Below are 16,434 nucleotides of genomic sequence, written 5' to 3'. Positions count from 1 at the left end.
CATAATTTCAAGAGCAAATGTAGTTTAAAAATTACTTGTGAAGAAGCATCCGGGGCACCGTGGAGGCGCTGACATCAAGTCTTGAAAGATTTCCTAAATGTCCAGAATTCCACTACGCATGCATACATTCCGTGTTGGCGGTCCTATGACTGGCACCTCTGTAACTACAACCTTGAAAACAGCATGCATTGTCTCTCGCACAAGAAAGGCCAGAGCTAAAAAATACACTAAAACAATTCATGTGCAACACCCAAGCCAGGAATCCGGCACATGTTCTGTTGACACTTGGAGAAAGCGCAGCACAAACGGGGGCATAGAGGCCAGATTAATCGCGCAAAACGTGGAGTTTAATGGTTTCGTCGTTTCATCCCACCACTGCCCTTCAAAAACATCAAAGTTGGTCTGCAGCCAGAGGGAGGAAGCCCTTCGGCTGAGCGCTTGAGCCCCGAGCGGCTCCCAGCATGGGCACAGAGCCAGCTTACTACTTTTTCAATTCTCTTTTTGTTGCACGCTTCTCTTTGGCAGGGGAGCGAGGAGGGGGGGAGGGGCTGGGCTGTAAATCCACACTCGCTGCGAGTCACTGGGTCTTAGACATCAAAGGGTAGGGTGGTCAGAGGCAAGAAATGGACATTAAGGGGACAGAAAGAGTTTGGAGTGACTTTCTAAAAACACAATGGCAGACTGTGCAGTTCAGCAAACCATTGGCGAGAACAGCTTGCTGAGGCTGGTCTGTGTGAGGTAAAGGGCAGGGCGCGGGGTCCCTGCAGGCCCGCTTTCACCTATTATTTGAGAGTGTGCTGACCACAGCAAGCAGCACTGCCGGGGTGAGAGGCACGCAGCCTCCCATTTCTTCGAGAGGCAGGGAAATTGTAGCCGCTCACTACATGTAATATAGGGAATAGCGTTACTGAAAGGCAGTTGCACCCCCTTGCCCCGCCCCTTTACAACAGTGACCTTCCCCCAGCTCCCTGCCATGGATGGTTTAAGACCTGCATTTAAACAAACGAGCAGTGCTCTTATTTAATAAGTAACTCACTCAGTTGCTGCATGCAGCTGCCGCCCTTCACACACAAAGCTCGTCACTCCTGCAGCCATTTCACGCAAACATGCACACTGATTCAGATCTTTAGGCACACAACTTGCACATACCTACAGTCGATTGTAAGCACCATTGCACATCCGTTTCCACAACCCTTTACCCAAAGTCAAGATGACAGGTATAGCCGTGTACAAACGGGGGTGCGCACTCCTACAGCCTTTTGCACACACACAAGTGGAGAAGTGTGGCTCACCGGTTAGAGGAGGCAGACCCAGAAGCAGAGGTCGGCCCGGGACCAGGGTTCAATTCCCGACGCGGCAGGGTTTGGAGCCCAAATGTCCACGGACCTGATAATTCTCGCTTCGGTGCCTACTTGAATCAGGGGTTCACGCTCTGCAACTCTGGGCAATAGCTTGCTCAATCTCCACTACGGCCCCCGCGGCGGGATGCCTGGCTTTCACCTTGGGGGTGCCCAGCTGGGCTATCCTACAGGGAAAAACCAGGACGGGTTCCCAAAGCAAGCGCCGAGATACCCTTTGTGGTGATACGTGCGCTATATAAGAAACTACATTACATTACTTGTTTAGCCCATGTTTTTATTAATCTGTTATTGATGCTGTAAAAATCAAAACCGCATCAGTGAAGTCAATATGATTTATTGAGGAGAAATTTGCAACCTTAACTAGTAAATGTTGCATTTTTCACGGGGGGAGGGCTGTATTGTTTTTAATTTCTCCTACAAAGTGCACGTTTAACTGTCGCCGTAAATATTATCAACACTATTTCCCTCCAGACCCATGAAGAAATAAAGTTTCATGTGTGGTATTGCATTTCTAGCTGTCAAGTCACAATCTCATGGCTAACTTTTCCTCATGTTTATTTTTGGTGACACATTGTTGGCATAATAATTGTGTGGCAGGCCACAGTCTGGAGCAGAAATAAACGAAATATCATCATTTAAAAACATAACATTTTTAAAAAACGGTATCTATGAACATTGAAATGGTGCCGCATGAGCAGCAACAATTTAGTGGCGCTTTTATGGTGACCTCTGTGAGGAGCTCGGCCTGTACCAAGTGGAGGAGTAGGCACTCCCACTCTAATCCCCTGCCTTGATGCACGCACATAATGGCCGCACAATGAGCTTCCCCCTTGCTCTTTGGTGAGCTTTGTGCATGAGAGATTATTTGCCCTGCCAACCCATGCGTGAGGTAACTCCAGAACTCGGCGCAAAATAAAGGATCAGGCCTACGCTTTCCCGGCCAGTGACATTGCCCAAATAAAGCCCCCGCTTAATGATTCCTCACATTCATCAACAAGCATTTACAAGTGGGGCCGGAGACACGGACAGCGGGAGGGGGGGCGGGAACGGGCACACGGACAGCGGGAAGGGGGGGGAATGGGCACACGGACAGCGGGAGGGGAGGGGAGCACTCACCTGGACTTCTTCCGGCGGCGGTCGGCCTGGAGGAATGACAAAAAAAACTCTGAAGAAAAAAAAAGAAACAACCGTCCACCGCCGCATGACGTTCTAAAAGGGGCGGGATAAGTAAAAATCTACGGAACGCCCACGAATCTGCTCCGACAATTACGGACAGATCTCTCTTCCAATGGCTAGCCTCCATTTATGGAGCTAGCCAATGGAAGAGAGAGGCGGGACAAAGCCCCGTACTGGTAAACATAAGATTTCGCCTGCGCATGCACTGCTGCGCAGTGCTATGCCAGGCGAAACCTAAAAAGGAGTTGCCCCCTTTCCAGCATTCAAGCGGAGCACGCCATGTAAGTCTAATTTTGAGCTTGATGGTTCTGGATACTTTACGTTTGTTGAAGCGAGTACATACCCTGGTTGACATCACCACAATGGCTAACCAGTTTGCGTAAGCACTGTTGCAGTGTCACTGCAGTGAATAACTTAATTTCCTGATATTCATGATAAAGGTTTCATTTGGGAGCCATACCCAACAAAACAATAATTTCTTGTCAGTGACCCTTTCTTGTGTCTTAATTTTAGTAGACGTTGGACCTGATGTAGACTTTGGCAGATGGAGGTAAATTTGTCAGTATGACATTGTAATTTACTTCGGCCATACCGAGCGTGCTCCGAAAGTCAAATTTTGAGATGTCTGCCGACCCAGTGGAAATTTCTTCTGCTGCTGTGATGTTGGTTCTGGTCAATGTATTAAACGTTTGACGGGCGCTACTGTCAAAATGAAAGTACCATCTGTCAAACTTTTAACATATTTTTGTATTGTCAAAAACAAAATTCCAAAGCGAGATTTTGTTTCAGAAAATACAAACTAATAAACCTCACACATTGGGAATTTTCCCCACCATGAGAGTTGTCTACCATGGTGTGGGAGTCACTTTGCAGTATGCATTGCCCCATACCATCAGTTTTTACTTGGCGTTCTGCTGAGGTGATATGCCTATTACTTATAAAAAACAATGAATTAGTTCCAAATGGAGAACGTTTGTCACTCCTCCAGTTTATTAGTCGCGTAGTAGTCTGCCTTAGCCAAATTCTTTTGATGAAAGGCGCTGCTTTGTTTAATAGTTTTTACGCAAAGGGATTAGACCTGAGGCCTTGCTGGCATCAGGAAGGGGACACAGGCTGCACGTTAGTGCAGTGCAGACATCCGGACTACCCGCAGATACTGCAATGGAAGAATGTGTTCAATGTGAAAGAAAATGCCACAGTTAGTGAGTGCCAGCATGCTAGAAGTAGCATCTCACGTGTTGTGCTGTTACGTGAATCTGCAGCCACAATGTTTACTGTGACAAAATTGTAAAGAAAGCTCGTGTAATAATAAACCACAAATAGAACTTCGGAAAAGAACATTTTACAGGGTCCCATAGAAACTATCTGCAAGTGTGATCCAGCTGCAGGAGAGAAATATTCTGGAAGATGTAAAAAAAATGTCTGTTGGCTTTTTATGTATATTGCGAAAAAAAATCGTTTGCATAGTGAAAGAATTGTTCAATTGCGGTAAGATTCCTAGTGACATGCTGTGAACTCCTTGGCTCCCATGTGGCGTCACAGAAGACCAGAGGGGGAGCAGGAGGAGAAGGGCAGCCTTGGCTGGACCTCGCAGGCACAGAGTTAATGTGTCCAGAGCCTGCAGCAGCTGGGCTGTTAGGAGATTAATTGTCTGTCTTTGTATCCAAGCTCTCAAGTACTTGGCTGAAGCTCTGTTGTGAGTGGGTTGCTGGTGTAGCTGCCAATTGCCTAATGTGTTCTTGCTGCTGACCCCATTCATTCCTAAGCCACAGAGAGTCCAACTCATTAGTAAACAGCCGACTGCCCTGAGCCGCCATGTTAGAAACAGCACTTCCACTGAGTGGGGAATGTCGCACTTCACCAAGGGGAGTAGCCAGACAATTAAAATACCCCTACTTCGAACCAAAGCTGGTCATCATGACCCGCCCAGAAGAGCTCTCTTGTGTTTTCCATTCAAGCATCTATCCATTCATCCTTTCATCCTTCTTTACTCCTGCTGATATCCAACATTTCACCTTTAAATTCTGTCATCCATTCATTCTTTCATCCATCATTCAATCTTTCACCTTTCCATCCGTCCTCCCATCCATCTTCAAACCTATACTTCCATCACCAAAATCTATCTATCTATCTATCTATCTATCTATCTATCTATCTATCTATCTATCTATCTATCTATCTATCTACCCTTTCACTCATCCATCGCTCCATCCACCCTTTCACTCATCCATCTTTTAGTTATCCATCCTACCATCCATCCATCTTTTTACTCCAACTATACATCCATACTTTCACTCATCCATCCACCCTTTCACTCTTGTCTGCCAAGTTGCAGACAGAAGAGGTTCATCAAGAATTCCACCCCTCTGTAGCTGTTAAGTTTGGGGTTTCACAATGCCCCAGCATCCATCCTTTCACTCATTCATCCTTTCACTCAATCTATTCACCCTTTCAATCCACCCATCTATACATCTATACAACCTTTCACTAAGCCATCCATACTTTTGGTCACTCATCCATCTAGCCTTTCTCTCATCAGCCTTCTAGCCTTTCACTCATCCATCCACCCTTTCATCCATCCCTTTCACTCATCAGCTATTCTTTCACTAATCCATCCTTATATCTATCCTTTTACTCATTCGTCCATCCATTTGCCCATCCACCCTTTCACTCACCCATCCATCCTTTCACGCACTTACCAATCCACCCATCCTTTCACTCACTCACACACCCACCCTTTCACATTGTTTATGAGCCTTTGACGAGTTGCAGACAGAATAGGCCCATGAAGAACCCATCCCCGCTGTAGCTGCTATAGCAGGGGATTCATGACATCCCTGCACTTCACGGACATGGATTTCTACAAAAGGTCATGGATAGTGAAAGTGATGTCACACACCATACTGACGCCTGATGCAATCACAGGTTTGAGCCCTTGTCTCACTCTTAGTCAGTCAGTGCAGACAATTGCTCATGAGGGCATCCAGTCACTAGGTTGCTAGGCTCAGTCGAAAAGTCAGGTCTTGAGTTTCTTCCTGAAGGCCGCAAGCCAGGATGATGATCAGAGGTGGAGGGTAAGGCTGTTCCAGGACTTGGCGGCAAATTAGAAGAAAGACAGACCTCCACTGTAGCTGTGACGGATGAGAGTTGTCTCTGCAAGGGCGAGGGAGGCGAAGAGGAGGACTTTAGATGGTGGTTGATTTATGCTGGTCCTGGAGGGCTTTGTAGGTGTGTGTCAGCATCATGAATTGGCATCTTTTCTCGCTGGGGAGCCAGTGGAGGTTCCTGAGGTGGGGGAGGAGTATCTTCATGAGTTGAATGGTGGTTCCTGCATACAGTTCGTTGCCATAATCGAGCCGGCTGGTGACTAGGGCTTGAGTGACGGTCTTTCTTGTGCTGATAGGGAGCCATTTGAAGATCTTTCGGAGCACATGGAGGGTGTGGAAAAAAGCAGAGGAGACTGCATTGATCTGTCGTTTCATGGCGAGTTTGCTTTCCAAGATGATGCCAAGGTTGTGGGCTTGGTCTTTCGGAGTGGGAGTGGGTCCAAGTTCAACTGGCCACCAGATGTTGTTCCACAGGGAGGCGTTGTTCCCAAAGATCAGCACTTCGGTATTGTCAGTGTTGAGTTTCAGACAGTTGGTCTTCATCCAGTTGGCAATGTTTTTCATGCAGTTCTGTAAGTTGGTAATTGTTGTGGCGATGTTGTCAGTGATGTTGATCCGGGCTGTCTCAGTGCTGTGGTTGGCACAGTAACTGGATTGCGAGGTGTCGAGCAGGTAGCTTCTCTCCAGGTGTTTGGTGAGCTCATGCAGATCATGTTCTTGGTGGCTGTTGATCAAGGTGGTTAAGTTCTGGATGGCCTGTTCTAGGTTGCTTGCGGGTTCAGGCTGGATGGTGTTGAGGGCTTCCATCCATTTGGTCTGTGTCACTTTGCTCCAGCTGCGGAAGAAGAAGCTGGGAGGTCTGGTTGCGGTGCGTGGGGATCCAGCAATGGTGAAGTGGATGGCGATGTGGTTGATCCAGGGGTGTTCTGTGACATGGCTGTACCTGACTCTGTTGCTGGCCGTGAAGATCGGGTCAAGGGTGTGTCCTGCACTATGTGTGGGGTCGGTGACAACCTGGGTGAGGCCAATGTGCTCATACGTTTCAGGAGGTTTGTGAAGTTGGTGTCTGTGGGGTCGTCGAGGTGAAAGTTGAGGTCCCTGAAGAAGATGCAGTGTTTGGAGTTGATGGCCAAAGGGGAGATACAGTCGGGGATGGCATCGCAGAAGCCAGTACATGTTCCTGGTGGTCTGAAGGCAAGCGTGCCTCTGATGGCAGTTTTGCCATCATTGTGGAGTTGGAAGTTGAGGTGTTCCATGATCGGCGCAGCGTTATCTTCGGTGGTGGTGCAGCAGATTGCAGCTGTTGGGTGTTGCTGTGGTGATGTCAGGGATGGGAGCAAGGTCTCTGTGATGAAGATAATGTCAGGTATAGGGGTGCTGATGGTGTCTCAGATTTTGTTAGCAGGTTTGTAGCGAGATCGGGTGTAGAGCAGTAGGCATTGGAGTGGTTCCAAGCTGGTCGGAGATCGATGAGGTGGTAGTGATGTGGTATTCCATGAGGGTGGGAGTTCCGGTGCTGCAGGTGGAGAGACAGCGGCGGCAGGTGAACCGTCCAGCGTTGATTGGGGAGTTGCACTGTAGTAGTCGTTGCGGCTTCTGGGTTCCAGGTATTGTAAATCTCTCAGGCGGAGTGTTCTCCATTAGGTCGGTCCTTGGTGGGGGGGCCGGGTACTGGGTGGCGGGAGACGGAAAACGGTAATAAAACGGTTGGAAGAGAGCTGGCTTCCAGTATCTAGGCAGGATACAGTAACCAAATAAGTAAGAAGACAAAATCAGGCATAAAGTGTAAAAAGAAACAGTGTACAATGCAACAGAAAACAGGGTAATGTCTAATACAGAAGCGGAACTAAGCACAGGCGCTATCTAAACAGGAACAGAAGCTATGCCTGCAAAACAGAGGACATAGACTAACAGTGCAGAATAGTGGCCAGTGGCAGTGATCAGGGGAGTGAAAGCGAGCGCATATAGTGGCACACGGGCAGAGTCAAGAGACCTGCTTGAACTGAGCACGGGTAACTGGCACACGGCTTGCTCCCCCCTCCTATTTTCCACTGAGAGGGCTGGTTAAGACTGGGAGTGGAACCTACAGGACATAACAATAACTCTTTGAGCCCTTATTGGATCTAGCCCGTGCCATGGACCTCATACAATCTTTAGAAGAGACGGGAAAGGGCAGTGGATACCAAAAGGCAAGCCAAGGTTAGCCGCTGCTACCCTTGGCTAATCTTAATTGATGGCCATGTCAAAAGCAGGGTTTTTAGATAAATTGTAGGAATGGGCCATTTCTGGTAATGAGATTTTTTTAACCCAGGGTTGAGTAAATACAGAAAGTTGAGAGTCTGTAGCAGCGAGCCATATTATAAGGTAGACTAAATGATTGTTGTGAAGGAATGTGATTGGCAGGAAGATGTGTTTGTTGGTTAAGCTTTCCAAGCTTGAGCTGCCAGGAATAAGAAAGAACCCATGTGACACAGTACTACCCATGTGCAGATGCCTGGCTGATTCACAGAAGTCTTCCTCATTCAGCTTACACAGGCTCACACAGGTACACATGCAACCTGTGCACAACATCTTACACCAGCTGCGCACCAGCTGACCTTTTTTTAAAAAGTGGGCACTGGAGGATCCATTTCAAAGCCATTTTATCACAGAGGAGTTCCTATCCCACAGCATATATCCAAAAACACGAGATCTAAAAGTGAAAAAAATTGACGTTTTCAGGGGTTACATTCCTTATGCTATGTAACTTACTTGTGTACGAATATAGTTTAAAAGTATGATGGTAAGTATGATAGGTACATAAACTAACTTTGAACTTTCAAAAAGAATTCTTATGAGGAGAGCTATCCTGGATTGCTTCACATCAGGCATGGGCTGGAAAGGATGTCTTCCGGCCACTAGTGGGCCTTATGGCCAATTTCTTAATAGGTCTGGGGGTGACCTCTCGGAGAAACTTGGGGTTTGCCCTGGACTATTTTGTATTACCTTGGATTTGTACTTGGGTATGTAGAGATAAGGCTAGCATGTACAACGGGCTTACATTAAGGTGCATGCAAGTGAAGGGGGCCTCATGTGCAGCAATGGGTTAACTGAGACAGAGCATGATGGGATTCCACCAGATACTTTATGCAAAACTGGTTGGAAGACAGATTAACTGTGGTTGTGTAAGGATAACCAGTGACAAATTTGAAATACCTTTATGATGCTTTGTTGCACTTTTCAAAGGTGTGGGTCAAATAAATCCATCCTGCTGTGGTTGGCAGACAAGTTTACGACTGCGGCAATGTGCTGCACATATCCCTGCAATGGTCAGTTCCCATTTCTGGGCAACAAGGAAGAATCCGGGCAGGTGTGCTAGGGTGTCTGAGTGATGGACTGTGGCATGGAAGGGTCAGTCCTTCTCCTGCTGCTGCAGTGCAGTAATGAGTCTTCTTAACAAGGCAACAGAAGGAATGAGTCTTGTGGATCCGGATTGAAGTGAAGAAAGCTTCAGCTGGCACTGTAGGCTCATAAAACGCAGCACACGCGAGGAGTTCCATGTATTAGAATGTAAATGCACTTTCCAGATGTGCACTCTGCAGATAAAGAGAAATTCGCTTCGACCCAAGGTGCTGCACGCCCGATTTCGTTGCTGCCGGAGAGTCTGCGCGGCCTCGCCGGCTTTGGAGAGCAGGGCTGTTTTGTCAGAAAGCCAAACTTCTCAAGTCTGTTGGCTTTACTATTAGTTGGCATTAAAAAGCTGAGAATGGAGTTAGTTTTAAATGTGCCCGCAGTCTCAGGTCATGTGTATTGAAAATGTAACTGAGGAAGGGGCCTGCCCATCCTCGGTGTTTGTTGTCTAATATACACCGTCCACAATAATGTTCATGTTCTCCCCTTATGGTAATCTAGGGTGACCAGATTCTCAAAACAAAAAACCATGACATGTCATAGACATAGAAGTAATACTACAGTTTGCAGTAACCGTCGATATTAAAGTAGGACTATTTGACAGCTGTCATAGACCTAGAGAAAAGACTACTATGACAGCCGCCACAGACACAGATGAAGAATTACAGACTACAAATCAAATGTGTGACACGGTAAGCAATCGAGGTTTCCCTTTAAGAATGCCAAGAATGGCCTCAAAACTACTAACTTCCAAAAATGGCTAAAAAGCTTGCCCCATTCCAGAAGCAGAGAAGGGGAAGAGGAAGAAGGAAGAGAAAAGGAGACAAAAAGCACTTTGAGGAAGTAAGTCCTGGGGAGGTAAGCCTGTCTGTGTCTCTGAGATGAGGGGAGGGATGAGAGCAGTCCTTCTGTGCCTCAGAGATAAGGGGAGGGTTGAGAGAAGGACTCTCTGTGCCTCTGAGGTGTGGGATGGGCTGTGACTATAGGCCTGTCTGTGCCTCTGAGATGGGGATGTGTGTGTGTGTGTGGGGGGGGCTGTGGCATTTCTCAGGTACAAGGCTGTGGCATTTTTCAGGTACAAGGCTAACTGCTATCTGCCGCCATCGTGGAGCGGTTCGGCGCTCGTGCATTCAGGCAGCGTCGGCCTACTTAAGGCGGAACTTTCTGCGAGGTCAGCCTGGAGAAGGTGTCCTCGGTCAGAGTGGTGCTCTGCGCTATTGCTGACTAGTCGCGCGCATTTAGAGCGCTTACCTGCAACTTTTTAAATCGCCTGTTTTGTATTTTATTTATTTTTTGTTTAATTTCCACTGTTTTTAAAGCGCTGCATCGGCCCCTCACTTGCACCATAATTCTTCCTAAAACTCACCGCAGATTTGCGGGTCCGGTTCCGGGGAGGTGTGGGGGAGCGCCATCTTAGGATAGTTTATTGAAGCTATCTGCCGGCATCTTGGAGCGGTTCGGCGCTCGTGCATTCAAGCAGCGTCGGCCTACTTAAAGCTCCACTTCCCTACGCGCAGCGGTGACGCGCAGCGGGCGCGCCTTCCCTGCGCCTGAGTCGGGCCAGAGTCCTGCCCGTCTGCGCTCGTCAGCGTCTCGGAGGCGGACGGGGCTGGACGGCTGGCTTATTTTCCTTTGGTTTCACGACTCTACCTGCTGCCCTAGTAAGTATGCTCTCCTATTCCTCGGCAGACCTCCTTTCTCTGCCTGGCTCACGCGGCACTTGCCATCATGTCTTTCCTGGGGGACGGGCTCTCAGGAAGGGATGTTCGGGGTGTGGCTGGCGTCTCCCAGATTTGAAGGGATCCTCGCCGGATATTCCATCGGTTCACTACCAATGTCATCTTCTCAACACTAGGTCATTGAGCTGTCACTCCCTTAACATTTGGAACCTGTTGCGGGAGTCTAACATATCTTGTTTATTCCTTACCGAGACTTGGTTGGGGGAAGGCTCTGCCCCTGATTTGGCTAATGCCATTCCTCCTGATTATAATATCTTCAGGAGGGACAGAGTGACTGGTAGAGGTGGAGGAGTGGCGCTGATCATGGACAAACACATTTCCTGTACGACCTTTCCTGTAGATAACATTCTGGGTTGCGAGGCCCTAGGATTTACTCTTCACCTTTCTCCCTCACAAGCTTGTACCGGGATTCTTCTCTAAAGAGCGCCGAGACCTCTTGGGTCTTTTTTCGACGAACTTCAAGTGGCACTCTCAGTGCCGTGCCTTAGGTCATAACATTGTATCTTACTAGGTGATCTTAATTTGCACATGGACAACAATTTTGACCCAGATGCTATAAAACTTGTCGATATTATGGCTCCGTTAGGGCTGTTCCCTTTCATCCAGGGGCCGACTCATAACAAAGGTCATACCTTGGACCTGGTCTTCTCTACGAGACCGCTTAGTGTGTCTCAACCGCAGCCTGTCCTGTGGTCCGACCATTTTTTAATTAATTTTACGCTGCTTTCCACTGCTACAACACGGATGAGGCCTCTAAGAGACACCACGAGGGCCTCTCGGCCTTTTCACCTGATCTCTGCTGATATGTTGTCCGATGCCCTCCATAGTTTCCCCTGTCAACTTTCTGGTAATCTAGAGGAGAATCTTATTCTCTTCCAGAAATGGCTTACGGCCAGACTGGAGGTGTTAGTTCCTGAGAAGAAGGCTAAATCCACTGAGAGGCGTATATCTGCCCCATGGTTTACTCCTCATCTGAGGGCCTTACGTCAGGATTGCAAGAATGCGGAAAGGGCCAGGCGGCGTGTCTGTGATCCAGCTGAGAGATTGAAATATAGAGTAGCGACTAGATCTTACCACAGGCAGATCTGGGATGGAAAAAAAGCTTATCTGGAGCGCAGAATAGATGAGGCCAAAAACGCTAGTAAAGAGATTTTTAGAATTGTAAAGGATTTTACCTCTCCCTCCCTAAATACTCCTTCTTACATGCACTCAGAGCTCTGGATAAATTAATTAGCTGAGTTTTTTGTTAATAAAATCAAGTCCATTCAGGACTCCTTTCTTCCTACCTGCCCCTTGCCGGATGTTAGTTGTCTGTCCTCCATGCCTCCTTTGGATGGGAATGGTCCCTCTCTTTGTGAATTTCCCCCTATGTCCCCTACCATCTCTCTGGACCTATTGTCACGGTTGAAGTCTGGCTCGCCGCTGGATCCCTGCCCGGCGAAATGTCTGGGGAGAGTGGCGCCAGTCCTTAACACCTTACTGAATCCACTCCTTAATTTCTCTTTGTCCACCGGTGTGGTCCCTCAGGCCTGGAAATGTGCCTTGATCTTACTGCTGATTAAAAAGCCTAACCTTGATCCCCTTATTCATGCAAACTACAGGCCGATCTCTCTCCTCCCTGCTCTGGCGAAAGTGACTGAGAAGCATGTGCATCGGTCGATCTCCAATTTCATCTAGGAGAACGACCTCTTACACATGTCTCAATCTGGCTTCTGTGCTAATTTTAGCACGGAGACTGCCCTTCTCGAGGTCACCAACGCCATCAGGGAGGTTTTAGATTCAGGAGGTATGGCCATGTTGGTTATGCTTGACTTGTCGGCGGCGTTCGACACCGTTCCCCACGAAGGCCTCCTTTTAAGACTCTGGGAAATTGGCTTACGTGGGACGGTGTTGAACTGGTTTAAATCCTTTCTTACCGGCCGCCGGCAAACGATCTGGGCGCCCCCTTATTCCGCCGATATGTCGCCGCTAGAGGTGGGGGTTCCTCAGGGTTCCATTCTTGCCCCATGCTTTTTAACATCTTTATGGTCCCTCGGGCGGTGGTGGCGGAATCCTTTGGCGCCCAGATCATATCCTATGCTGACGACACCCAGCTTCTGTTCACGTGTGACAGAGGTGGGGCTTTCAACGGCACACAGATTAGGGACTGTCTAGGTGCTGTCTTCGAGTGGTTCCGGCGGCATGGCCTAAAATGCAACTCCGACAAATCGGAGCTGCTTTTTTTTGGCTGTACTCCTGATCCCAGCTGGAAGGTCTGGTGGCCACAGGATATGTTCCCCCCGGACAATGTCTCCCTCAAGGCGAAAAACCTTGGAATTTTGATTGATTGTGACCTATCTTTCAGACCCCATATCATTGGACTTTCAGGGAAATGCTTTGGCATTCTGAGGATGCTTAGGAAGTTTCTTCCTTTGTTGTCACTCCACCACAAAAAACCATTGTGCAGGCCTTGATAGGGTCGCGTTTGGATTATGCGAACGCCCTCTACTTGGGTCTACCTAAATATCTTTTGACCCGCCTGCAAGTGGTGCAGAATTCAGCGGCTCGAGCCATTTTTGGGCTCCCGAGACGGGCCAGCGCCGCTGAGTTGCTCAAAGCATTGCATTGGCTGCCCATCCCCAAGAGAATCTTATTTAAAAGCCTGACCTTGGCCTTTAAAGCCCTTCACTGTGTAGGCCCCAAGTACATTGGGAAACGCCTATCTTTCTACCTGCCTAGCAGGGCTTTGCGGTCAGCTTCTTTGGCCAAAGCGGCTGTGCCTGCCATCAAGCGTTCCAGAATAGGAGGCCTGTCATTCCGTTATCTGGCTCCGCGGGGCTGGAACGAGCTACCTGTGTCCATAAGAAAGGCTAACAGCCTTCTCGCTTTCAGGAAAGAACTGAAAACTTGGCTCTTTGCTCAATAGTAGCTTTAGGTTCCCCTCAGTTTTTAGTTGTTGTGTTGTCACTCTGCACTTAGTTCTCTTCGCCAAAGCGCCGGGATGCTGTTGGGAGTAGCCGTGCGCTATAGAAGAAAATAAATAACATAACATAACATAACTCTAAAATGGATGCAGTATGTTACTGATGAAGTCTGCTTTGTGCACGCTGCTGCCGTACATAAGTGTCTCCTGTTGAGCAGCTTTAAAAACACCTCTAGGCACTGTGTATGCATCCATTCTTTGCTGTGATAAAACCCAGGACATCATAGTGCTTAAATGCATTTCCCCTAGTGGATTTTGGGGAGTGCCTTTCTTCAGCGTGCAGTTACTGTCCAATTACAAGCCAGCATTTCTGGTCGTCTGGTAGAACCATTCAGCGCCCAGCTTCCTCCCAGGTAAGCGGTCTGAGTAGTGTGGAGAAGTTTACTACAGCACAGACATATTGTAGGTGATAGCAAGCAGAGCTCGCCTCCAACCCTGTGTATCTCACCCAACCATGTCCCTTGAGACAACTGCACCTTCAGACGTCTCACCACTTCTACTTCACACAAGGCCTTCAGATGTAGTAGAAATACTACCCGAGCAGGCTCGGAGGCTGCAGTAACTTGACCACATCACCAGTGGCGCACAACACCCGATGCTTCAACCCCCAAACCCTTTAACCATTCTTGCACCCTGTTTCCTCCCAGTACTCTGAAACAATGCAGCATGCTGAAGTCCCATACAGCGCTCTACAAAGACCAGGTGTCATGACAGAAGTACCCTGGCTTTAAGTGGGATGAAAAGCCTTGGGTAATCTCTCAAAGGTGCATGGTTTAAAACACATCTGTGCTTAGCATAGTGTCCCCCCCGAAAAATGTGCTGCTTCTGTCACTGTATCCAGATAAATAATACAAGTCACAATACGCCTACAACAAGCCAAGACTATCAGCTTTGTCAATTGTTAGCTGCATAAGCTCAATAAGCAGCGACTTTGGCTTTGTTGTACATAACATTGAAAATGCTTCTGTTCTGGAATGTTGAGACTGAAAGATCTATAAAGGGTCTCTTTGAAGGCAGTGAAGGGGGGTACTGCTGCAGTGGTAAGATATATTTTTTCACCCTGAGGGCAAAAATGGAGAGCCCAATAGAGAGCCGTCTCAGCACCTGTGCGAAGTAAGCAGGTACACTGAGACATTATTTAAAAAACCTGGACATTTCTGTTTAACCAGGGCACTGCACAAAAAACGGTACATTTATTTAATTTGGAGCACTGTGTCGGGACACTGCCCAAAAAACCGGGACCGTCCAGGGAAAACCAGGATGTCTGGTTACCCTATGTTAATCCCGCCCCTTATTCACAGTGACCAAACTTGCACCAACATATTCTCTACTCACCTGGCTCAGCAATGCCCGAAAGATGTACTCTCACATCACCTCAATTGTCGTTGTTTCTGTGCTCCTTAAGCTCCCTACATCTCCATGTATCGACTTTGTGTTGCTGTGTTTTTTTTATTTACCTAAAACGTCAATAAAATATTTAGAACTAAAAAAAAGTTCTCCCCTGTTTAGTTCAGAAATCACATACACATCGTTCTGCAGCCATATTCACCAAGGCACACAAGACACAAACAGGTAATGACTTTACCATAGCCAGTTGGATGGTTGATTTGAGATTGTTACTACCAAAGCCTGGATGTTTCAAAAGTGTAGCCTTTTCACACCTTTTGTAAATTTTTATGGGCAGACATGTTTAGAAGCAATGAAGCTAAAACTTGTTTGTGTTTTTTCCAGGCCTATCTGATTAGCTGTGTGTGGAACTGCTACCGGTACATCAACAGCAGGAACTCTTCCGATGTGTTGGTCTACGTCACCACCAATGACACCACGGTAAGCATATGACTGTTTTATCAAGTCAGGCTGGTCACTGTTTGCAATTAAAACGCTAGGGGTGAGAGTATGTACATGTAAATGTACATGTATTTATATAGCGCAAACCGCCCACATCGCAGGCATCTAAGCGCTTGCTTAGGGAACCCGTCCTGGTATTCCCCTGTGAGATAACCCTGGCAGGGTATGACAAAGTTAACATATTTTGGATTATATGATTTGTGGGAGGTCATCAGGGGGAAATCAATTGTATCATAAATGCCCCGATTAGCGTATTGCTATAAACTGCAGATCATTTCTGATAGACCACTCCATTTCAAAGGGAGGGATTTCATGACCGCTATTTGTGTAGATCTTTTGAGCATGAGGTTTCTTCCCAGTCTTGTCCTCTTTCAGTGAAATAAATACTGTCCTGTTGATGCAGCAGCTAAGGTGTCTTACTCCTACTCCTGGACATAATGCAACATGTGAAAGAACAAACTGAAAGAACAGATTTAAAAAAAACAAGTATTGGCAAGTCGTGCCTATGCAAGAGATATTGGCTATGCCAATGTGTTTTTGCCATGTTGTGCACCAGCATGGCTACTATTCAGCATGGCTAAATGGTTGTGGTATAGAGGAGGTGGCATGGAATGGAGTGCCATAGAGTTGTCGTAGAGTGGAGTGTTGTGGATTGCAGAAGGATGGTGAAGATGGAGTTGTGGAGAGTGGCTTAGAGTAGAGGGTCATAGATTGGAGTAGAGTGGAAGGGTGAAGAGCGGAGGGGTGTAGAGTGCGGTAGCATGTAGTGAAGTTAAGTGTTGCAGAGTGATGTGTTGTGTAGAGGAGTAGAGCGTCATAGAGTGGAGTGGCATAGAGTAGAGTGTGGTGGA

General features: G+C 47.6%; 1 protein-coding gene across 1 annotated transcript in view; it reads left to right on the top strand.

Moving 5' to 3' along the window:
• Nucleotides 1-15,562, top strand: part of LAPTM4B (lysosomal protein transmembrane 4 beta) — a gene marked incomplete at its 3' end in the record, with an annotated part of 365,454 nt that extends 349,892 nt beyond the window's left edge. Inside the window, exon 6 of the mRNA XM_086950434.1 lies at nt 15,467-15,562. Coding sequence (XP_086806560.1) covers nt 15,467-15,562 — 96 coding nt within the window. The remainder of the gene's footprint in view (nt 1-15,466) is intronic.
• Nucleotides 15,563-16,434: the final 872 nt, after the last annotated feature.

Source organism: Lissotriton vulgaris, unplaced genomic scaffold, assembly GCF_964263255.1.
Source record: "Lissotriton vulgaris unplaced genomic scaffold, aLisVul1.2 SCAFFOLD_923, whole genome shotgun sequence".
NCBI lineage: Eukaryota > Metazoa > Chordata > Amphibia > Caudata > Salamandridae > Lissotriton > Lissotriton vulgaris.
This window is presented reverse-complemented; position numbering and strand designations above follow the sequence as displayed.